This window comes from Phoca vitulina, unplaced genomic scaffold, assembly GCF_004348235.1.
Source record: "Phoca vitulina isolate PV1807 unplaced genomic scaffold, GSC_HSeal_1.0 scaffold3, whole genome shotgun sequence".
In the NCBI taxonomy this organism is placed as follows: Eukaryota; Metazoa; Chordata; class Mammalia; order Carnivora; family Phocidae; genus Phoca; species Phoca vitulina.
The window spans coordinates 57499306-57524650 of NW_022589706.1; the positions used below are offsets into that span (position 1 = coordinate 57499306).

At 39.1% G+C, this 25345-nt stretch overlaps 1 protein-coding gene across 5 annotated transcripts in view; it reads left to right on the forward strand.

The window, feature by feature from the left end:
* Nucleotides 1-25345, forward strand: part of FRAS1 (Fraser extracellular matrix complex subunit 1) — a 404790-nt gene that overhangs the window by 122493 nt on the left and 256952 nt on the right. For all 5 annotated transcript variants that reach the window (XM_032400603.1, XM_032400602.1, XM_032400606.1 and 2 more), the window contains exon 3: nucleotides 22854-22961. In XM_032400603.1, coding sequence (XP_032256494.1) covers nucleotides 22854-22961 — 108 coding nt within the window. The remainder of the gene's footprint in view (nucleotides 1-22853; nucleotides 22962-25345) is intronic.

The following is a 25345-nucleotide window of genomic DNA, read 5'->3' on the forward strand; positions in this document are numbered from 1 at the left end:
TTTTATTTATTTGAGAAAGAATGAGATAGAGCATGAGAGGGAGGAGGGTCAGAGGGAGAAGCAGACTCCCTGCTAAGCAGGGAGCCCGATGTGGGACTCGATCCCGGGACTCCAGGATCATGACCTGAGCCGAAGGCAGTCACTTAAGCAACTGAGCCACGCCCTAAGTTTTGTATTTAAACTTACTATTTATTCTCCCACTGGGCTCCTTCAGGCCTGGATCTAGATCAGTTTGGAGCCTCACCAATAAATATAGTGCCTGGCTCCCAGTAAGTAGACACTCACCTTGGAAGCAGGTATTCTGATTTGTAAGAAACAAGTTATATCTTTTTCTGACTTCTTATATCTTTCCTGACTTCTGTAGAGTCTCTCAGCTTTTTGCTTTGCCTTCTTCTACCCCAAGCTCTTCATATCTCAGGGACACTTGCCTGCCCTGAGAAATTGGGGCCCTAGGGATGGTTCATGTGCCATTGTCCTGTCCTCGCCAGTGAAAAGGATGATGCAATTATAGGAAATAGGTTTGCCTTGTGTGGCAGCATCTGACCAAGAGAGAAGGGTAGTGAATTACATGCACACGGTCATGGCAGAGCAAGGAGATTGGAGGAGTCAGAGCTCTGGGCGGAAGCCAGTGGTTGTTAGGTTATAAAATCAAAGGGTCTGTTTGGTGGCAGTGCCTCAGGAAAAGCCGGAAGCTGCTTTCCTCCTGGGCATGCGACGTGGAGAGTCTGTGGGCGTCCCAAGTCCACATGCTCTGAGGACCACAGCTTCAAATGCACAAGCAATTTCCTCTCACTGTGATGGAAGCTTTCTCTTCCCAATGTACAGATGGTGGTGGGCATTGTGGCCCCTCTGGAGGGTACAGTGGGACTTGCTGGCAAAGAAGAAGGCAGCTGTGGATGTTTGGGTGCTTGCATTATAGTGAGAAGTCTCATCTTGAAAGCAATTACCTGACACAACGAATTGATATGTATAGAAGTCAGAATAGATTTCAGGAAGGGGTGGGTTATAGACTGGGAAGGGGCACGAAGGAAACTTCTGGGGTTCTCTGCCTAGACCTGCATGGTGGTTACATGGCTTTTTATATATGTAAAATCATCATCGAGCCGTACCCTGAGGGTTAGTGCACTGTGTGCAGCTTACTGTATAAATGCCATTCCTCAATAAATTTTAAAAAAGAAAAGAAGTCACTTGGAAAAGTTTATATGACATCATTGAAAAAAACAGGGAGTCAGGAGGCTGATTCTGACACTTAGAGAAAGTGACTAAAACACTGCCTTCAAACTTACATGATCACTAGTTGGTGACTAACACTTAGCTGCTATGAAACATACATTATCATTAGGATTCCACAGGGTCCGTGAAGAACGTGCAGGGAGGTGGCACATGTTTGCCTGAACCCCTTTCCCTTCCAGCTTCACTCCACGTTCTCTCCCCTCAGATCTCTCAGCCCTAGGGTCCCAAGGGCTCAGGCAGTTGATTGACTTCATCAGATTGTTTCTTGGACTTGGACTGAAGTAAAGCTTTGACATTAAATGAGGCTTTTATTTTTTGGAAATGATTTTTTATTGTGGTAAAAAATATATATATAAATTATGTCTATATTAATATCCCCCCATTGAATTGTAGCCTTAAAAATGGTTTAAATGACTTTTATGTCATACATAAAATCAATGGGGGAATACTAATAGGGCAGCTCCCCTCAGCTAAGACCTATTTCCAGCCCGCACTTCTGGTAACTGGAGAAATAAATGCTTTCAACCTGAAGGTTGAGGTCTGAGTGGCCTGCCAGGACTGGAGTGTGGCATAGTTTGGGGGACCCAGACTTCTTCTATCCTGTTGATTTATGTTACAAAGGCTTACCCCCACATATGCATTCCAAGGGAAATGGGCATAATGGGACATGTGTCTCTTTCTTCTGTGCACTTGGACATGACCCCTAAGTTACACGCAGCATTCCATTGACTTGCCATTGCCTGAAACAGCCAGATGAACACACCTAGCTGCAAAAGAGGCTGGGACATTATTTCTTTTTTTCTCCCAGACTTATACCCCAAGGTATAATTGACAAATTTGTAGATATTTAAAGTGTACAGTGTGGTGATTTGATATACACATACATTATGAAATGATTATCACAGTCAAGTTAATAAACACATCCATCATTTCACACAGTTACAAATTTTGTGTGTGTGCATACTGGGAATGCTAAAATCGCCTCTCTTAGCAAATTTCAATATACATATATTGGAGTGTATACATATAGTTGTATAGTTGTATATACATATATACATATACACACATATACATATGTATATACATAAACACATATCCAATACCTCTTTTCCTGCCTTTCTTCCCATGATTTGAACACAGTAGAGGCTCAATATATATTTACCATAAATGAGTAAATCTGAGAGTGAATGTATGTATGAAGGAATTATTTAATGAATGAGCCAACTAAGAATATATATTCTTTGGTGAGTTGTGTATTTCTTGGAGACCTTCATTATGATAGGAGAGAGAAAGGGAAGGAAGGAGGAAGGGGAGGGACATAATTTATTCTCTCATTCCACAAATAACCACAGTTCTGGGTAGTGGTGGTTCAGCAGTAGACAAAGCGGGCATGGTTTAGGCTCTCAGGGCCTTATGTTCCAGGGAGTGAAACAGACAACAGAATGATTTCCAGTTGTTCTCATGCCATGAAAGGAAACAGGCAGCCATGGTAGAGAAAAATAGGGGCCTACTGGGGAGGGCAGTCTAAGAGGACATGGATGAGGAGGTGACACCTTCAGTGTGAAAAGGAGCCTGGGCAGGAGAAGTGGGGGGCTGTGCCGAGGCCAGGAAATGCCTGGCCAGGGGAAAGCATTCTCAAGGAGTCAATCTGACTACTGGGGAGAGGGGAGTAGAGAGGAGTGAAGCCAGAGCAGGGGCCTGGCAGGCCATGGTAAAGAACTTGGACTTCTGTTAAGAGCGTTGAAAATCCACTGACATGTTTGAGTGTGAGAAAGGTATGATCTAGTTTGTGTTTTAAGACGCTCGGTCTGGTTGCTACAGGGAAAATTATTGAAGGGCGTGTCTGGAAGAGGAGTGCGCTGTCAGGTCTACCTATGGGAGCCACAGCCCAGGTGAGAGGTGGCCTGGAGTGGAGGTGACACTGGAGCCAGGGAGATGGGGGCCAGTTGAAGACTCAGTATCGAGATAAGAGATTGCCTTCTTCCCCTCCTGTGTTTCGTCTGCTTGTCCCTATGTTTATTTTGTTACCTATGAAGGCAGTTCCTCAAGGTCGGCGGAATCTGTTGCTATTATCACTGCCATTTTGATGAATAATTTCATTTGGTACTGTGTCAGATTCTAGGCATTAGTTCACTGGACAATAGCTATTGCAAGTTTCTATCCCCTTTGACTTATGAACTTAAAAGATCTGTCTCTCTTACACATGCACATCAAAAATATAAATTATTATAAGTTAATATTTCACTGAATGAAATATGGTAATTCCATCCATCGTAGTCATATCTCTTTGACTCCTAAGCTTTGTTTTGGAGAACACACACAGAGAGAAGGGAACAGTCTTAGAAGGATCTGTGTTTAAAATACAGCACACTATGCTTCCCTAAAACTCACTTTTTGTTCATAGAGTGTGGTGAGTTTTGAGTATATCTGGAAATATGTTACATTTGCTATGATTTGTTCAAGCTATTCTGGAGAAGAGTAGACTACAATTTTTCCTAGTACAGCTCAGTTCATTATCTGAATATTGCAACACTAAGTCAGGGGTGGACAGTTGTAGGAGTGACATCAGGGGATTATGTGGGGACTGAGAGTCAAATGCATATTGTTTGCCTTATGATACTTGGTTGAAACTCAGGTTATGACTTAACTCTCAGATCTTGTCTAAGGGCAGATCTAAGAGAATTACTCTGTAGAATTTTTGGACCCACCATCCTTTTGACCCTGCTCTTAAAATTGTGGTTAGCCCCAAAATCAATCAAACCACTCTTCCTAGAGATCTTGAAATAAATGATGGTCCTGAACCCCTCCAAACCCAGAGCAACCCACTTCCCACCCTTATCCTGTGGGAAGGAGGGGGAAACCAATCAACTGTTGGGGATGAAGAAAAGATACATGTAGGTTTCTTGCCTTGACAAATTCTGAACTCTGCCTACTCTTTGTGTGATTTTTCAAATATAAAATGTGAGATTTCTTAGGAAATGGTCATTAAAATGAATTCTTTATCCTTTCAAGTCACAAAATAGGATTTGTAAATTACAGAAGACATATTCCTTTCTGTCCTCACAGAGGAAACATTGTCTGTTTCAGGCTTCATTTTCCCTAATATGGGGTTTCAGCTCCAGCTATAATTCAGGAAGTGCTTGTCTGGTAATTGCATTCTTTTGCTGATTTTTCTCTTTCTCATCTTGAAGGTGATTTTATTTTTTCATGCTATAAACCAAATGTTATTTAATGTTCTTATTAGGGAAGAACAATTAACATATCCATGAATTGTGGTCCTATTTATACATCTGTTTCAGAGTGAATTACTTGTTTGCTTAAAAATGAAGTTCTACCTCATTTAAGACCACTTTTGTCTATTAGCAAATGAATTCTATTTGAATTTTCATGAGTGTGTTTTACTTCATACCAAAGAGACATTGTTTTAGAAAATCAGAACATTGAAAATTTTTTAAACCAAAAACGTATTATCTGCTTATAAATAGTGGAAGTTGAAACACAAATAATATATTTCCTAATTACTTTTTCTTCTAGACCTAGCAACAATTGATCCTGGGTGTGTATATGTGTATATATATGTGTGTGTGTGTATGTATATATACACATATACACTACTTAAACAAAATGTATTTTAAAAAAGCATTTAAAAGAGCCATCTGCCAGGTCAAATTGATTAAGCATCTAAATAACATGTTGGATTTAAAATAGATTTGTGTGAGGTATCTGTTTCTTCCTTGAGGAACAATAATAAACTTTGTGGAGAAGGTTGAGCTTTCTCCAGAGTTTACTTGAGATGTCAAGATAAGTAATTGCCTTGCTGCTACAAATTTGGAACTTAACATTTCGTTGGGCCTATTTTTGCTGCCACTCCATAGATAATAAATTTCATGAACGGATCTTTCCATTGGCAGAAGTTAGCTCCTTTTGTTTTCTCTGCAGAAAATGAGTTGCTTTGCTTTGTGATAGGCAGGTATCCAAGCACTAATACTTTTCATTTCAGTTTAGAATCAGGTAATGACGGCCCATCTTTCTTCCTGACAGCTGGGATGACAATCTTGCTTGTCCCCTATCTTCTAGTACAGCTCAAGGACAGGAACGGTGGCTAGAATTTTATCAGTAGGCCCAAGAGTCAAGGGACAGGAGTGATGTGGTTGGAGTAGGCGATTAACTCAAGATTCCTTTCATGTTATCAACTCCAAATTGACCAGAAGGTGCTATTTTGCTGAGGAACCTTGAAGGCCATCCCTCACTTACCCTCTGGAATGATACAAACACAATCTATTTTGTTGATCAATTCTTTTCCTCTCCCTCTCTCTCTCTCTCTCTTTTTTTTTTCATGCAGTCAATCAGGTGTTGCCCAGCTTGAGCTTGCAGGACAAATCCGGTCTATGGATGCTGGCAAGCTAAAGATGAGTTTTATAGTTTTAAATCGTTGAAAAATCAGAAGAAAAATATCTCATGAAAATGATAGGTTAGTGCCTGTAAGTAAAATTTTACTTGAACACAACCTACTGATTCACTTACATATTGTCTATGGCTATTTTCTGCTATACTGAAAAAGTTGAATTGAGTAGTTAGGAGAGATACCGTATGGACCACAAAGTCTAAGTTGAGGCAAGTCTAGGCACTTCTCAAAAAATATGTTATTTGCTATGTATACAGCTATGATCCTGTCTTTAACTGTAGTGGTGATTTTCCTGTATTGTGGACAAGGTATTTTTTCCCAGAACCAAATGGAGAAAATTTGTTAGCATATTTCTCATGTTCGGTATGGTCTAATTGAATTAAGGGATGAGTCAAAGCAATAAGCCATCAGAGCCTGTTTGGACAGTAAATCATCTAATCTGGAGGTCATCTAATCCGGAGGTATGGGGTTAACGCATCCATTGAGTTTACCTGCTTCCTCTTTATCCAGTCATTTTATTTAGGAGCTCATCTCAACTTGTCAGGTAGGCAAACTTCCAGAAATTTCAAGAATACTAGTAGCATTTTTTCTTTTTCTTTTTTTTTTAAAGGAATTAGCACATGTTTATTATAAAAAATAATATGTGGCCAGCTGTCTTTTTTTTTAAACTAAAAAATAAGTGGGAATATAGAATTTACTATAAAGATTAAAAATACCAGATTTTTTAATGGTCTCTGGTAGTGTTTTAAGATTTTTTTTTTCCTTCTCTGCAACAAATCCTTGTATGTACACAAAGTTAATGTGATAGTAAACTTCTGGGCTGATTAATTGATATTTGAAGTAAAGTTACCTGTGAGGGTATTTTTGCATATGTATTAGAAACCTTAAAAATTTGCGTATGTCCTGTCTTTACCTATGCAGATCAGCTAAGTAGCATGCTATTTAAAGACGTTTTAAGAGTTGTCCTACCTCATTTCATTCTTTGCTCTAGCCTGGCTTAGCATCCTGTCACCTTTAGTGTCTAGGGTGAGCCACCCAGTGTGCGTGGAGCATGAGCTTCCTGGACACGCGGATCTACAGAGAGTTGTGAGACCCCAGCCTCCTAGAAGAGGGTGGCAGACCCTGATTTGCAAATGAACGCTTTCCTCTTTCCCACATGTGACATTCAGCTTTAGGACAAGATCACAAAACCTCTTCAGTCCATATTAAATATCAATCACACGGCCCCAAATGGATAAAGGCTGAAATAGTGTCTTTTGGATGAAGCCCAGGAAATAAATTATACCGTGTGTTCTGTCTTTAAAGGAATCATTCCCCCAAGGGGGCAGGAAATTTTAGGCTTGTCCACAGTGTGACCAGACAGGACTCTCTCAGGCTGTTTACAAGGGCTGTAATGAGCCTCCTGTAAGCTCTGGAAGAATATAGGAGAGCAGGGCAGCACTGTGGAGCCTTGCTGGGTTCAGTCTGGACTATTCCTGGGCCTGAGGCACTGGTTGATTCTGCTCAGCTCTGGAAGAGTTATTGCAGTTTTCCAGCCAGAACTTCTGAAAACTCCAGTGGAATCTATTAGAACCCCTCTGTGGGATTCACCTAGGATTCTGATACTGGTCAGCAAATTCTAATGGCTCAGTGATTCAGAGTTACTGCCGCACCCTCCCCATCGCCCCTGCTGCTACTCTTATTTCCTGTGTGCATGTCATCTTATTGGTGAGACTGTGACTCCCCCACCCCCACCCCGAAAGTCATTGTCTCCTATTCTTTTCACAGCCCCTAAACACTAGTGGGACTTTGCATTCAGTTCGGTAACTTCTCTGTAAATGTTGACTGTGTGGCAGGACTGGAGAGGCTAGTTCTCAGGAGAATGTGTGCTTTTGCATGTGTATATCACTGTGTAATGTTAATGAGTCCCAGCCAGACCTTACTGGGGCAGTGATTTAATTCTCTTGCCATTAGTCAAACAAACAGTAGGTGGGACGGGTGTTAAGCTTAAATATCTCCGGTGCACCATTCGAACCATACGCACCACCTGTGGGTTTTTTGCAACCTGCCCTTTTGTTGTGGTGGGTCCCCTAATTCTCTTTTCAGTCCCTTTCATCTCTTCATTGTTCTCAAAGGCACAGTTCTGTAAACCACATAGAGGTCTTTCAACTTCTCTTGCATTTTGTTTGATTCAGCCAATTGACTAGTACTGTCAGCTAATTGGAGTGGAAATGTAAAATGAAAGCTGTATTATTCAGCTGCCAAGTCTCCTCACTTGGCAGGGAGTGGGTGATGCTGGTAATTGTACCAGAAGTGTAATTGCTCTGGGTTCTGCCTCTGGATTTAACAGTGAACCCTGGGAGGGTCTTCTCGGAGACACCCGATACCTGCTTCTCTTCAGTGGCTTCCTGGCAAACAGGGAGGCTTGAAGCAAATCAAATCTAATCAAGCATTCTTAGTTAGAGAATGCAACCACTGGTGTGTTTTGCTGACTGAGGGAGTGGATTGCTTGGCCTAAGTACTTAGTCAATATGTCATTCCCATCAGAACTGGCAGTTAATTTCCTCTTGGTTTGGAATGGGGGTGAAGATGCTAACCTCATATGCCAGTCGTGGCTTGTGCCAGGATGTTACGGGGAACAGTAGCTGGTGCAGAACAGAAGCCCGTTTGTAAACTACTTATGAGTGAGGGAAGGTTTACATGTCTGGAAAGAGTTGAATAGCTTCATGGAAAAATAAGGGAAGTAAAATGTAGTTGATTAGTTCGTCATTAAAGTTAATCATCTCTGTGGTTTTGGCCCAACCAAGCTGGCTTTCTTTTTTCTTTTCTTTTCGTTTTTTTCCACTTCAATTCATGAATCGAGTGACAGTGGTGCACAATCCTTTAGGGTAGATTATGTGGGCTGTAGCGTGTGGGATCGAACGGCAAGGGGAACTTCTGCTCTTCCCCACGACTTAACCCTGAGCCCGTGGCATACAATAGTAATCTTTCTCACTTAATCTGCCTGGACAGAGCTTCAGAATCCTTCTCAACACAGCATTTTAAGTGGTTTTTTTGTTTGTTTTGGTTTGGGTTTTGGTTTTGTTTGTTTGTTTGTTTGTTTTTTGCAGAGCTGGCATATGTGAGAAAACCTGTTTACCATCTCTGACTTAGAACTTTAGAAGAATATTTCCACTATTAACCCGGGAAATGGAAGTAGCCGCAGCTGTGTAATTATTGTACTCTCTTCTCAGTTGCCAAGATTGAGAGGGTTGATTTGAGCAGTGTTGTCTGGTACAGTTCTGTTACCATATCGTCATTACTTTATTACGCCATGTGGCTTTATAGAAAGCGTCCTCAAACATTTCCAGAGGAGAAGCTGTCTTTGTTTCTTTAGAAGCTTAAGATCTTGAGTAAGATATTGAGAATAAGGTTGCTGAGGCAGGGCTGGCTACCCTTGTTGGTCCCAGATTCCCTCCCTCGCAGAAATCCTTGCTGCTGGCAAGGAGGAGGCGTGGAGGTGGCAATAGCAGCCAAAGTCAGTTAGGTCAGTTGATCAGTTATGCACAAGCCTGTCAAGAGCTGTTCTCTCCAGAACTATTATTTTTTTAGTTGAAAGAGCATGGTTCTTGCAACCAGGTAGTCCTGGTTTCATATTCTGGATTTCCCAGTTAATATGTCACCAAACAATTTTTTTTAAGTTTTGGTTTCTTTTTGTTTTTGTAAATCAGAAGCAATAATTAAGTAATTAACAGGATTTTTGCAAGGATTAAATGTTACATGTAAATACATACATGTATACACACATTTCTATGTAATATATATATTATAGGTATATATATGTGTTTATATGCACCTGTGATATACAGATACAGGTATATGTAACACACACATATGTAATACATGTGTGTAATAGTTGCTTAGTAAAAAGTAGCTGTGATTATTGTGTGGACATATAACTTGTGTAATGACATTTTAAAATGGACATAAAATGGGGTTTGGAAAGTTGTGTGTTTGATTTTTTAAAATGCATTATCTTTATGGGATCTTATTTTGAAAAGTAAGCTTTCTAACTTGCTTGACCATTAGGAGTGGTTGTATATTGATGAACTTTGTCATGAAAATGCACACATCAGAAAAAGAAAATCCAGCAGATGATGATCTGCTTTATAACTTCTGCACAGAGGTGAACGGTGATGATCTCTTTGAGAAACAGAGGTCATATAAAGATTTATCTGGAGTACAGGAAAGGTCCAAGGATGGAGAAATGGGAGCCTCTGTTCCACCCTATAAGTGTTGGGCACTGTGCTGAGGAATCAAAAATGTGTTATCTAATTTATCCTCCTAATATTCTTCCATAGAGATATTTTATTATCTTTAAAATTTTTATGTAAAAGCAAACCCAGGCTGTCAGGATAATTATTTTGTTTAAGGTTCTGTAACTATTTAGTCAGGGGGCTAGATTTCAACTCCCAGATGTATGACTCCAGAATTCATCTCCAGATTATGGACACTGTGACCTAACCTCTGAATTTTATGGAGGAAGAATCTGAGGTTCTGGCAAATGACTTGTCTAGTGTGCCCAGCTTGCTGAAGGCAGGTTCTAACTCCTAATCCAGTGCTCTTTTTCCGCACTTTTTTCTCTCTCCAATTATTCTTTTCCTTTGTTCCCTAATTGTTTTAAAAGTCTTACTTCTTCAACTGTATTTCAAGTTCAAGTGCATATGTAAGGGATGGGGTTGTATTTTTCTGTATCTCTCACTTGCTTAGAAGAACAATAGATCCTCTGTAAATTCTTGGTGACTTGAATTGTTGAAAGATTTAGTCTCTGAAATTCCATTTTGAATGAGGCAGTCAAATATACATATATACAAGTTGGGGCTTTATTTTTGAGACTTTAATTGATACTTTATAATAATGGTTCTCAGTGTTATTGGATCCACTACACTGTTTTTATCCAAACTGACAATCTTTATCTTTTAACATTTTCATTCAGTGTAATTACTGATGTTTGAAGGTTTATATTTACTATCTTACTGTTTGTTTTCTGTTTGTTCTACTGTTCTATGTTTCTTTTTTTCTCTCTTTTCTTCTTTTGAATCAACCCAAAATTCATTTCCCCATCTTTTAGCTTGTTAGTTATACATGCTTTTACTATTTCTTTTAGTGATAATCCTAGAGATTACAACATGTAGTAATTATTTTATCTCTTCCCAACTAGGACTAGGACCTTGAAACACTTGATTTTTATTTAACCCTTTGCTGTCTTATGTGTTATTGTTATGCAGTTTATGTCTACATATATTTTAAATCCCACAAAATGTTATTATTTTTGTTTTGTACAATTATTTTTTAGATTTACCCACACCTTTCCATTACTGTCAATTCCTTCCTACATTACTGTGTTTCTATCTCCAATCATTTTCTTTTTGCCTGAAGAACTTCCTTTACTTTTTTTTTTTATGTTCAGGTCTGTGGGTGACAAATTCTTGTAAGTTTTATTAATTTAAAATATCTTCATTTCACTTTTATCTTTTGAAGGCTATTTTTGCTGGGTATAGAATTCTAACTTAGTGATTGTTTTCAATTACCACTTTAAACATTTGTTTTCTGACTTCCATCATTTTTTTGTAGAGAGGTTGGCTATCAGATTTATTGTTTTTCTTTGAAGATAATTCACCCCTCTATAGATTTGAAGATTTTTCTGTATGGAAACAACTTAAGTGACTGTCAGTGAATGAATAGATAAAGAAAATGTGGTGTACACACACACAGGAATATTATTCAACCTTTAAAAAGAAGGAAATCCTATCATTTGTGACAATATAGATCAACTTGGAGGGCATCATGCTAAGTGAAATAAACCAGACTGAGAAAGACAAACACAACATGGTATCACTTATGGGTGGAATCTAAAAAAAAAAAAAAAAAAGTTAAACTCATATAAGCAGAGAGTAGAAAGTGGTTTCTAGGGGCTGGGGGGTAGGGAGGAATAGAGAAAGGAAAAAGAGATTTTATTCTTTACTGTTAGTTTTCAATAGTCTTACTCCGATATGCTTAGGTATTATTTTCTTTATATTTATTCTGCTTGATAGTCTTATTACTTCTTGAATCTGTGGCTTAAAGTGTTTCTTCTGTCTTGGAAAGTTCTTGGCTGTTATTTTTTCAAAAATTTATTTCTGCCAATTTTCTGTCATGTGTTCCTCAATTGCCTATATGTTAAAACTTACAACATGTTTCATGTGTCTCCCATGCTCTTTTCTGTTTTCTGTACTTTTTGTTTTTTGTCCTTCAGTTTGGATATTTTCTATTGAACTGTCTTCTTACTTACCAATATTCTTTTGAGCTATGTCCAGTATGCAGTTAAAAACAAAATTAATCTCATTTGTTTGTATTTTTCTGTTCTAGAATTTCAAATTAATTTTGGTTGGAGATACTGATAAAATATTCATAGTTATTTTTAAATTTCCATATATTTTTTTGTCCTCTGTTATTCTCATAAAGTTCTAAACAAAAAAAGTACAGTCTTTCTTTGAGTTACATGATAGTTAAATTTCTGGATAATTCAGTGTGTATTATTACCAGTCAATAAATTCTTTGTGTTTATATGTAAAACAGAGTTAGGATAAATAATCAGATAATTATAAACAGATTTTTCACTAACATGGATGTTCGGTAGGACATTAGAATGTCATGTGGAAGTGGGACAGTTTTTCTTTGTGTCTTGCATGACATGAAATCTAGAATTTATGATCCCTGTCCATTAAATGCCAGTAGTACCCCAACCTTCAGTCTTCAGAACAAATTCTCAAATGCTTCTTAGGGTGGCATAGCCCCTGCTTAGGAGCCTGCTTTACATTAAATAGTGACGTTTCTTTGCCTGTAATGAAGTCTTTGACTCAGGGCCTTGGCCAGGCCTGAAAACAGACATTTTAGAATGTGGTTTTACCTGGTTGAATGTGAATGTCAGAACAGCTCTCAACCATTTACTGGATGGCCAATTTAACTAGGCCAACTGCCAAGAGCCTGGCAACAGGAAAAAAAAAAAAGTTAGGGATTAAGGACATGCAGTAGAACTTCAAATGATATGTACAGTGTTGGCATGCTGAACATGATAGCATCAGGCAGGTGAGCCTGGAATTCCATCAGAAATAGAGGGGCCCTTTCAGAACAAAACTCTTGACTGAGACTTAAGTCTAGAAGGCAGGATCTCAGTGCATACTGAAAATGGCCAGTGCAGGTGCAAGACTTATTGGACAGCATGGGGAGTGAAGTGCTGTTGTCTGTATATTTGGCTTTTCAGCAATTACATCACAAAATAGCTAGTGATTGTCTAAATTTGGGAATATCCATCCATCCCTCAGTCAAAAACATTGTAAGTGCCTGCTATGTTTTAATCACTATGGGAATGCGAGGGTACTTATATGTAAAGAAATAGTCTCTACTCTTGGGAAAGGAGGGTGGCAAATAAACTAATTATAAAAGAATGATAATGATCTATTGGGGAGGAAGACAAGAAAATAAATACTATAATGTGAGAGATAATGGTATAACAATAATTTAATTTCCTGTGCAAACATTTTGAATGTTTATTTGTTTTCTTCATTTGCCTTAGGAATATGAAATGAAGTCTTTGAGAGCAGAATTTTTAGAGGAAAAAGTGTAATTACAAACTTAAGCTATAGCAGGGTCTCCCTAGTATCTGACTTATTTAAAGTGGAAATATGAGTCAGACTTTTTATTCATTATAGAACTTCTTTTCTGTGGGTAACATCTCTAGAAATTTATGAGGGTTACTTTGTCATAGGGGTGCTCTTAAGCTTGTCCTTTCACTATAACAGGATTGTGTTAGAATGAATGGAAAGCTGGGTATAAAAAATAGAAGAGTTACAGAGCTAAGCCTGTGTTTCCATTGCCTCAGAATTTGGAATATGAAGCACATTCACTGGGCATTTAATTTTATTCTACATTTTGAAGAGATTCTTTTTTGTTTGTTTTTTTGTTTTTTGTTTACTTTTCTAGGAGTATAGTTTCCACAGCACTCTCTAGTGGAATAGTTTATAAACATTTAAGCTGTGGGAAAGTTAACTCTCTCTTATCTTGGAAACTGGAGATTCCAGGAGGGATTTTCTAAAGCTCTAAATGCAACAGCTACTCCCTCTGTCACAGAAAATACCATGATCAACTGGTTAAGGTTGTGGCAAGTGACCAAACTCATAACTAACATTTATTGAGTGCTTCCTATGTACCAGTCACTGTGCTAATAAGTATATTAATTTATTTCATCTTTATTATCACTCTGTTGAGTTCTATCTTATCCATAGTTTATATGTTAGGAAGTGGACACTCAAGAAAAGCTAAGAGATTTGTTCAAGATCCCACAGTTAGGGAGCAACTGAATTGGTATTTGAACCCAAGTTTACCCACTCCACCATACTGGTATTGCTACTTGAGTTAGTGTGATATATGACCTTGTGTTCATAGACCAGGGCTGTGGGTACAGAAGTAGGTTGGTTGGAAAAACAAAAGCTTCAGAATCAAATGGACACTGGTTCAAATATAGATACTATCACTTATAAGCTTTGGTAATATTACCTAACCTCTGTGAACCTTGGTTTCCTCATCTGTAAAGGAGAGGTGATGATATCTATCTCAGAATATTTTAGGAAGAAATATAAAAGATCTGAATGTGCCAAAGAGTCTGGAATCCAGAAGGTGCCGTTTTTCTCCTTTTTCTTTTTTGTAAAAAATAGAACTCGGAGGGAGAAGTCTGATATTGTGGAAGTGGGGGAGCTTTGGGAACATGAGGCAGGGAAATACTGACTTAGTCAAGGAGGTAAAGAGGTCCTCCTTGAGGAAGTGGTGTTTCAACTGAGATCTGGAGGACATGTGGAAATTAGATTAAAAGGGGTAAGCATGTATAGGGCGCCTGGTGGCTCAGTCGGTTAAGTGTCCAACTCTTGATTTTGGCTCAGGTCATGATCTCAGGGTTGTGAGATTGAGCCCAGTGTTGGGCTCCATGCTGGGCATGGAACCTGCTTAAAATTTTCTCTCTCCCTCTGCCCCTCCCCCCTCAAAAATGGAGGAGGTAGGAGTGTGCTTTGCAGGCATGGGGAACATTTTAGGCAGGTAAGTCACTTAACCTCACAGTCCTTTCCTCTGAAATTTGCAGTACTGCCCTCACATGCCTCATCTTGGCTTGTAAAGTGAGAGAGTGGAACGTGATTTGACCTGGTAAGACTGCTGTACAATAGAAGGCATTCATTGTTACAGATATTATATGACAATAGTGTGGCATGGAAGGAAAGGATGGGTTTGAATTCAGATCTTCTCATCACTAGATGTGCTCTAGACAATGCCTTCAGTCTTCCACACCTTATTCCTTTAGTCTTTCCACACCTTATTCCTTCATTTATAAAATAAATGCTTTCATGAATGCATTTATAAAATAAAGCTTTGTTCCCAAGATGCTGGGAGGAGCAGTGGGCTGGCATGTATATGGGGGACCTGCAGAAGTACTGGCATGTGGCAGGAGCTTGGTCCCTTTCCTTCCCTGCCCCCACTGTGCTACCACACCATCCTAAGGAGACACATGTACAAGAACTCGATGTTAACTTGCCTTGCTTTCAGCGTCTCTTGTCAGCCAGCTGAACAAAGACATTTTCAGTTATATGTAGCAGCTATCTTTTCATCTGTGATTCATGCTGTTGTTTCTGTATCCCAGCTGATATTCTAATAGCTGGTGCCTTCGGGTTTATCATTTTAAGACAGCAGGACGGGGAGATCAGGTACAGGCTAGTCACTCCAGGATGCTGAAATGGGAAACTACTTAGGTCTTTGGTGTGGAAAACAAGAAATTCCATGAGGGGGCCTTATATGGAGCAAGCTTTTGAAATTGGTCTCAAACAGGAAGTGGTCTGCCATTTTCTCTCTTATTTGGCATTAACTTGTATTTGCCCCTCCTGAAAGGAGAGAATTTAATGTAAATGTAAGGACTCCTGTGTTTTCTTAACAATAAATATCCTCTGCTCTTTTTTATTTGGGGCCGGATGAGGAGCTTTATGTGAACTTTACAATGAGACTGAATGAAAAAGGTATTGTTTATCTAAGCTGTCTGAGGAAGGGCACGTGGGGAAAAGAATTGAACTCTAAAATAACCTTATGAAAATTATTGATTTGTTTCTTTATGGTTCTTTGACAAACAAGAACATTATTTCTGTGCCTGAACTGGAGCTGGGTCAAAGAACCCTTTTTTATAGATTATCTTTTCTGAAGACCAGACTTGTCAGAAAAATAAACCTCCAGAAATGAAGATATGAGACCCAGTTGAATATTGTGGCCCTTTCTTGCTTTGAAGGACAAGTAGGGAACACAATTAATTTTTAAAAATCGTACTCGGTGCATGAAGGTTTAGGAATAACTCAAGAAGTTTAGATAAATGGCTCACTGCTACATATTTGGTAGGTAGTTTGATTTAACTCCACTTCCCCCATGCTAGTGTAACTCCAAAGCCCAGATTCTATTTACCTATGGTCAGCAGGAAAAGGGACACAGCATTTTTTTGTTGTTGTTGTTCTTGTACCTTATATATTTTTTTATTCTTTTATTATTATTTTTTAAATTTTATTATGTTATGTTAATCACCATACATTACATCATTAGTTTTTGATGTAGTGTTCCATGATTCATTGTTTGCATATAACACCCAGTGCTCCATTCAGTACGTGCCTCAGTTTGTTTCTCAGAGTCTATAGTCTCTCATGGTTCGTCTCCCCCTCCGATTTCCCCCCTTTCATTTTTCCCTTCCTGCTATCTTCTTCTTTTTTTTTTTTTTTTTAACATATAATGTATTATTTGTTTCAGAGGTACAGGTGATTCAACAGTCTTACACAGTTCACAGCGCTCACCATAGCACATACCCTTCCCAATGTCTATCACCCAGCCACCCCATCCTTCCCACCCCACCACTCCAGCAACCCTCAGTTTGTTTCCTGAGATTAAGAATTCCTCATATCAGTGAGGTCATATGATACATGTCTTTCTCTGATTGACTTGTTTTGCTCAGCATAATACCCTCCGGTTCCATCCACGTCATTGCAAATGGCAAGATTTCATTCCTTTTGATGGCTGCATAATATTGCATTGTATATATATACCATATCTTCTTTATCCATTCATCTGTCGATGGACATCTTGGCTCTTTCCATTGTTTGGCTATTGTGGACATTGAGGCTATAAACCTCGGGGTGCACGTACCCCTTCAGATCCCTACATTTGTACCTTTGAGGTAAATACCCAGTAGTGCAATTGCTGGGTTGTATGGTAGCTCTATTTTTAAAGGTCACATAAGTTTCACCTAGTATGTGCAAATTCTAGACATTAGGGACACAGCAGTGAACAAAACAAACAAAATTCCTGCTCTTATAGGGCTATGTTTTTGTTTTTTTTTTTAAGATTTTATTTATTTATTTGATAGACACAGTGAGAGAGGGAACACAAGCTGGGGGGGGGGGGGGGGGGGGGGGGGAAGCAGACTTCCAGCTGAGCAGGGAGCCTGATGCGGGGCTTGATCCCAGGACCCCAGGATTATGACCTGAGCCAAAGGCAGACGCTTAACGACTGAGCCACCCAGGTGCCCCTAGGGCTATGTTCTAATGGGAAAGAGAAAGATCATTCGTAAACAACGGTATAATATAATGTTAAGTGGTGACTCCTAGGAAGAAAACCATGTAAAGGAATAGATAGATGCAAAATACTGTCTGAAGAGGTGGTGTTTGAACAGCCACTTGAATGAAATGAAAGAATAAGCCACGGTGATGTTTGGGGGAAGAGCACCCCAAACAGAGGGAATGGCACATTTTAAGGCCCTGAGCTGGGAACATACTTGGTAGTTCCAGGAACAGCAAAGAAAACCAGTATAGCTAGGGCCAGGTAAAAAAGGTTTGTGAGAAAGGGTAGAAAATGAAGTTAGAGAGAGAAATAAGTTGCCACTTGGACTTTTTAAGCAGTAGAGAAGCATGACCAGATGCCATCAAGCTATGACAATCCTATCCTGAAGCCCATCTGCATTCTGGACCCCCACTTCGGAGCCTGGCTTACTCTAAATTACAAGTCATGTTCCCCAGATGGTGCTTAGAGAGACTTCTAGCACCCTCTTCTTGAAGGTGCTTCCAACAGCTCTCATTTGTCAGCCCCAAACTGATCCCCAAACTGATCTGTGATCACACAGTCTTCAGCTGGGTCCTCCCATTTGACTCAAGGAAGCTTGGGGTCAACCAAAGCTGAACATAAGGACAGAAGAATCAGTAATTCTTGATGCCAAGAAGATCCATCAGAATTAGGAAAACAAACTCAAAAAAGGAGAGTGTTGTGCTGTCTTCCAGGATACAAGTACACAGGGACCTGATGCCCAAGCTGCCCACAGCTGTCACCATACCCAGGGAAGCCAGGGGTCCTGGCCTGCATCTCCCTACCTGGGAAGTTCTCATCAGCTCCGTATCTCAGCACTGAGTCACCTAAAGATGGCTTTGAGAAGCTGAGATTTTTGTGAAAACACTTCACTTAAAGAAATATGTTTCATTGAGCAAATGAATAAATACACATGCCGATTATACTGGTCCAGCTTTTCTAGAAAATTTTAATATGCTATAAGAAATTATGAAGTTACATTTTTGTTATTGAAAAAAATAGAAACTGTGGATAAGGATAAAGGAAAAAACAAAAAAATTACCTATAATCCATACCCAGGAATGACCATCTTTCACTTACTGGTTTATGTAATTCAATACTTTGTTTCCATGTACATAAATATGTTTTTATTATAAAAATGGCATTATATTCTACATATTATTTTGTAACTTGGAAGCACAGTTTTGGGTGAGCTTTATTTCTTTTTTCTCATTTTTGTTGTAAGAAACCAAGAGAATTTAAAATGAGAGGAATCAATAATTGAAGTAGGGTTATTATACCATTCAAATTGAAGAAAATTTATGTTGACAGTTGATACTGCTCTTATAGAATACTGTAAATAATTTCCCCCCAGAAACTTGAGTGAGGGATATAATCATTGTTTATTTTTAACACTAATCAAACGTTCAATAAATACTTAACCAAGTGAAATAAGGTTTTTTTCCTTGAATTACTTGGCTATTACTTTAAGATATTTGGAGATGGAGGCACTATATTACCTGCAAGAACATTTGATTCACATATTATCAAAAATATTAAAAGCTGTATTAACAGATCATATTTTGATTGCTTTTTAGGTTTGTCATAATCTAATCCTTTAATCTATATTCTAGGGAAAAACTATTTTAAGACTTTTTTTTGCAAAGTGTATTAGATTGGAAGAGAGGATTGTAAAGCAACGGAATTGCAATAGTAACATGGAAGATCTGTAAAACTTACTTTACAATGTTATTTCTTTGGACTTTATGGCTTTATCCAAAGTTTTAGCTATTGAGGAACTCTAGTAGCCCCACCTTCATGAAGCAATTTTATGGAACCATAGAAATTGATTCGTAAAGTTTTAGACCTGAAAAATATATGGCCGTCTATTCACGCCTTGGTAAAGGGCTCATTTTATTTAAAATTAGCCATAAATTACTTACTCTATAAGGACATCAATATAAGGAAGTTTTTGACAAGTCCGATGGCCAGTTGAAAATTTTTTTCAAACACAGTTTGATTCCAGTGAAGTAATAACCTTCAACGTTATGGAGATTTTGTAGTGCTGTCACTTAGACATTGTTTTTATCAAGATCTTGCATCCTAACTGGGATATCTCATTTTGCCTGGATGGATATTTTCTTTTTTTTTCTTTTATTATGTTAATCACCATACATTACATCATTAGTTTTTGATGTAGAGTTCCATGATTCATTGTTTGCGTATAACACCCTGTGCTCCATTCAGTACATGCCCTCTTTAATACCCATCACCAGGCTAACCCATCCCCCCACCCCCCTACCCTCTAGAACCCTCAGTTTGTTTCTCAGAGTCCATAGTCTCTCATGGTTCGTCTCCCCCTCCGAATTCCACCCCCCTTCATTTTTCCCTTCCTACTATCTTCTTCTTTTTTTTTTTTTAACATATAATGTGTTATTTGTTTCAGAGGTACAGGTCTGTGGTTCAACAGTTTTACACAATTCACAGCCCTCACCATAGCACATACCCTCCCCAGTGTCTATCACCCGGCCACCCCATCCCTCCCACCCCCACCACTCCAGCACCCTCAGTTTGTTTCTCCTGAGATTAAGAATTCCTCATTGGATGGATATTTTCTTGAGGGTTAGCAACCTCTCAGGGTTGTTCATTAATTCAGCCAACACTCAGGAACCATGCTCGATGAAGGGGATACATAGAGAGGAATAAAACGAGACCTCCTTCTTTAAAGAGTCATGGTCTGGTGGAAGACAAATATGTAAACAAATTCAGGAGGGCCTCTTGGGCCCAGATAAACCTAACTTTGAATTAACATAAAGAAAAATTATGCTGCTATGAGTGAAAGTAAAATATGATTCCGTGTTTTTAGAAGATCCTGTTTAGAGTTCAGTAAGCCAAGTCCAGTGATTGAGAGCTCCTAACAAACATCATGGACTGTTTTGGAGTCTGGGGTCACTAAGACAGAAATTGATATGTGGAGAAGTTGACCCCTGGTGTAAGAATGCCACACCTGGAGAGAGTGAAGGTGACTGTGCTGAGAGCCATAGTGAGTGTGTGAAGCTGGTATGGCCATCCTGTGTCCAAGTGAAAGGGAGACATGGAGGCCTGGTTATGTCAGCTCAGTGAGACAGAGCTTCCAATTACCTCAGGTGTGTTGACAGTGCAATCTGTGGATTCATTCTTCCCTGCTGCAACGTCGTGAATCCTTTCAGTGCTAGGGTCCTAATGAACTAGTAATTCCACTCTGTTTTACGTGTGTAGGCTGGAGTGGGAAGATGAGGAAGTCAGGTACTTATGGAACTGTTTTCATTCTGAGAAAAGGAAATGTTTAGGAGATGCTTGCTAAATGACTGTGACATCTTAGAAAGCATTTGGATTAAAAATAAATTACGCTTAATTAGCTCTTAGTAAGTTCCAGGCACCATTCAGATCTCTTTAAACACATCATCTCATTTGATCCTTTCAACAAGCCTATGAGTTAAGTACTTTATCATATCCCTACTTTACAGGTGAGAAACCCAGGGCACAGGTACCTTAACTTGATAATGGACTCACCATTCTGAATGGTGACACCAGGATTCAAGCCCAGGCAGCCTGGCTCCAGAGCCTGACTATTCAGGTCTCTTAGAGGCTTTGTGAACTTGAGCAGATTGCTCAACCTCCCGCATCTTGTTTCCTCATCTGTAAAATGGGAATAGTCATAATTAGTGCAGCTCTGTAGAGTTGTGCATGTAAGTGCCTTGCAGAGAATTGATGTGCAGTTACTTCCCTCTCTGCTGGGCCCAGCCCTCTAGAAGGATGGCAGAGTTCAGGAAAGCCAACTAGGCCACCCTCCTCTAGTACCACAAATGCCTCCCCTATCAGTGCTCTCTGCTCCAAGAGTCACGCATAGGTCAGCCGAAGATAATAATAAATGGTAGCTGCTGGCTTCATGAAGTTGTCATTTTTATTTAATCTGTATCCTGAAACTGATATTGTGTTCTTGAAATCAGCGGGGAACATATATTACCCCGTGCTTGGGAATGAAATTTGTTTTTCTTCACCTACTTGTCATCGCTCTTTCGCTTAAGAGGAGACTGTAGATGGCACACACACTATTGCCAATTTCAGAGGAATGTGCTATAACAATAAAAGAAAGAAAGAAGGAAATTCAGAGGTATTCCTAGTACTCATTTGCTCTGACTCAGAGTTTTTGTGAATTAGCCACTGGGAATGTAATCTCACCTTAGATATATTTTGTGTTTCTCAAGCGACTTTGGGTTTGAAGCACCTTCCCTAAGAGGTTATACATTTAACATTTCTCGGTCTGAAAGGATGTCTTCATTTGTGCTTGGGAATGTTGTGCACATCCATGTTAGTCTGTACTAGTGTTGGTATGTCAGACATGGTCCTCCAGAGAAACAGAACCAAAAGGAGACATATGGGTATCTTTATATATATGCGTGTGTGTGTGTGTGTGTGTGTGTGTGTGTGTGTATATATAAAAAGAGATTTATTTTAAGGGATTGGCTCATGCAGTTGTGGGGACTGGCAAGTCCAAAATCTGTAAGGCAGGCCAGCAGGCTGGAAATTTAGGCAAAAGTTAAAGTTGCACTTGCAAGTCTGAAATTTTGAAATTTGTAGGGCAGGCTGGTAGCCTGGGAATTCAGGCAGAATGTAATAGTCTTGAGGCTGAATTCCTTTCTCTCCAAGAAACCTCAATTTTTGCTTTAAAGACCTTCAGCTGATTGGATGAGGCTCATCATGTCATCCAGTGTAATCTCCTTTACTTTAATCAACTGATTGTAAATGTTAATTACATCTACAGACTATCTTCACAGCAATGTATAGGCCGGTGTTTGACCAAACAGCCAGGACCCATAGCCTAGACAAGTTGACAACATTAACTGTCACACTTGGTTTCTGCTTTTTTGTGGGGAAATTCCAGTTCATCCCAGTTCAAGTCAAAGGCCCTCATGTTCATGATCCATAATAATGTGTGAGAGTCTGAAGGATAGTGCTCATATGCACGCTTTGTTTGTACCCCAATATGTTTAGCATACAGCTGGACAGATCACAGCCACTCAATAAGTTGGTTGATCCACCTTAAAAATATTGAAATTCGTACTCAAGTCCTTGTTTCTATGAGCATTACAGTAGGCAGTATGCAAGAGCTATAAAGTGAAGTCTAAGGTGCTGATATTAACTAGTGGTAAATGCTGCTTTTAGGATGCTGGGTTACTGCTAGTGCAAGTGTCATTTTCCTTTAAACATGCTCCAATGGTTTCTGTTACTTAACAGCAAAGAGAAACTTCATGTCAGGGAGCAGCTTGTCCTCCTGAGGTTTCAGGCCAATCGATGGTTTTTACTCTGGGTATTGACAGCTCTCTGTGTGTGCCCTTGTTTTTGGCTACGTGGGCTGACTGTGGTGAAATGGATTATACAGCTTTTATTGCCTCTCGGGGTTTAATCAGTGCCCAGCAAGCACTGTGTATACCTGTGACTTTCCTTTGCCTTTTAATTGTTCAGACTGTGGGGCTGTCGATGGTGCCGCTTCTCTGGGCTCCTACCTTGACTGATCAGTTTTTAACTCAGAGCTTATGCTTCCTTGCAGGATGCCACAACTTGGAAGCCTGATTCATGCCAGAACTGCCGTTGCCATGGCAACATCGTTATCTGCAAACCTGCTGTTTGCAGAAACCCTCAGTGTGCCTTTGAGAAGGTATAGCATCCTAATTATATCCTAAATGTACTGGTAAAGTCAGAGCAGGTTAGGGTTTTTGCATCTTTTTAGTCATCTGGTTCTGACATTTATCCCAGTCTCTAATTGGAAGCCTTATGAAATGCAGGAGAGAATTTTAACATATCACATTTAAGAATATCTTAATTTCTGTTTATTGAGAATTTACTCTGGACCGGGCGCTCAGTTAAAGGTTTACAAATGTTACCCCACTTAATAGTATGGGGGGTAGGTATCTTGCTCCCCACTTTACAGATGAGGAAATGAAGCCTGGAGATTTCAAGCAATTTACCCACGATTATGCAGTTAATAAACTACTGCCCAGAGGTTTCCCCGGGGCTGACAGATGCTAAAGCGACTGATACGCACCACGACATTTACAAGCCATTGAATGGATTGAAAGTCAGTGTTGACTTCTTGAAGACAATTTTCTAAAACCGTTATTTGTTCTGCCACTGACTGTATTATTGCCCTGCCATTGAGCTCCCTCAGAACATGGGAGAGGCTTTGACTCCAGAAAGCTCCTGGTGGACCAAGTATATGATGGATATTTCTTCCTTTCCCCTTTGTTGAAAATTTTCAGTTTTTTTCTGACTATACATCTAATTCTGTTAGAATATTTTTTCCAGTTGCTGACTCTTTTCTTTTTAAAGTGAATCTGTTAAAAAAAAAAAAAAAACAGCTTAAGCTTCAAATTTGAACATTTGAAACTTTCTGGAGAAGATTAAATTATTTTCTTTAAAAAGCATTCTGTCAATTTCACAAACACAGTTTATTTTTCTAGTTTTCTCCCTCCCCCCATAATAATCTTGAGGTTTTATGCCATCTAGTGCTAATAAGTTTCTGTTTGTTTTTAACATTGGAGTGAAGAAGGTTCTGTATACCTTTCAGTGTAGCCCTCCATTTCTTCATGGGTATATTTCTGAGAAGCTGTGTGTACATCCAATGTTGGTAAATTTAATAATATTTTGTTGTATATTGTGGGGCTTCCTATTTTATGGAGCACGTAATCCTAAAAGATCTCTACTTAGCTTGCTGAGTAATTCATGTCAGAATCTGAGTTGCTCATATAAGGGCCGTGAAGACATACCCTCCTCCACTTCACGCGAATAACTGTGGTATCATGTAAGAATAAGAAGCCTTGCACTAAGTGTTAGAAAGATATCGATTGTGTTGCTGGAAACTAAATGTGTTCTACACCAGAGGTCAGCAGACTAGATCTGGCCTGCCACTTGTTTTTGTATGACCAATGAACAAAGAATAGTTTTTATGTTTTTAAAGGGTTAGAAAAAGACAGAACAATATTTCATGATATAAAAATTGTGTGAAATTAAATTTTAGTGTCCATAAATAAAGTTTTCTTGAAACACAGCCATACTCATTTGTTTATGTGTTGTCTGTGGCTGCTTTTACACTACAAGGACAAAGTTGCATAATTGTGATGTAGACCAAATGTGGCCCCCAAAGGCTAAAATATTTATTATCTTGCCCTTTACAGAAAGTAAGTTTCTGACCCTTGTTCTATACCAAACATGACGTTGTCCCTTCCTCATTTGTTTTTCTACTTTTTCTCATCTCAGTAAATGGCAACTCCTTTCTCCCAGTTGCTCAGGCCAGAATGCTTAGCATCATCCTTGACCCCCAACTCTCTCCCACATCCCACGTCCAGTGCATAAGCAAACACCCAGCTCTTCCTTCATAAAATCTTAAGTCCCAAATGCAATCTCCCTGCTTTTAAGTCTGGTCACACCTATTATCATTTTTTGTCTATATTTTCACTGTAGCCTTTTAACTTGTTTTACTGTTTCTGTACTTGCCTTTTTCATTGTAATCTTGATATAGCAGTCAGGGTGATCCTATTAAAATTTAAGTCCAATCATGTTGGTTCTCTCCTTAAACTCCTCCAATGGCTTCCAATGCCTTCTCACTCAGAGTAATTGCTCACAATGTCCTCTTAAAGTACTATTGTACCCCCTGTAATTAATCTACTGTTCTTTCCCTTGCTCATTCTGCTTCAGACACCAAGTCTGCTTGGTGTAACCTGGAGATGCCGGACACATTTCTGCCATTATGGCCTTTGTACCCTGCTTTTCCCACTGAAATTGTTTTTTCTCCAGATACAGATAATATATGTGGCTTGATCCTTTACTTCCTTTAAATCTTGCCCAAACACCATTCTATTTAAAATTGTAAATCCCTACCCCACCACACATTTCCTATCCCTCCTCCATGCTTTATTTTTCTTCTTGACACTAATATCAGACATACTATATATTTTACTGATATTTCTTGTTTACTGTCTCTTTTATTCACTGTATATAGCACCTGAGCATGGTAGGTACTCAGTATTCATTTTTTTTGATGAA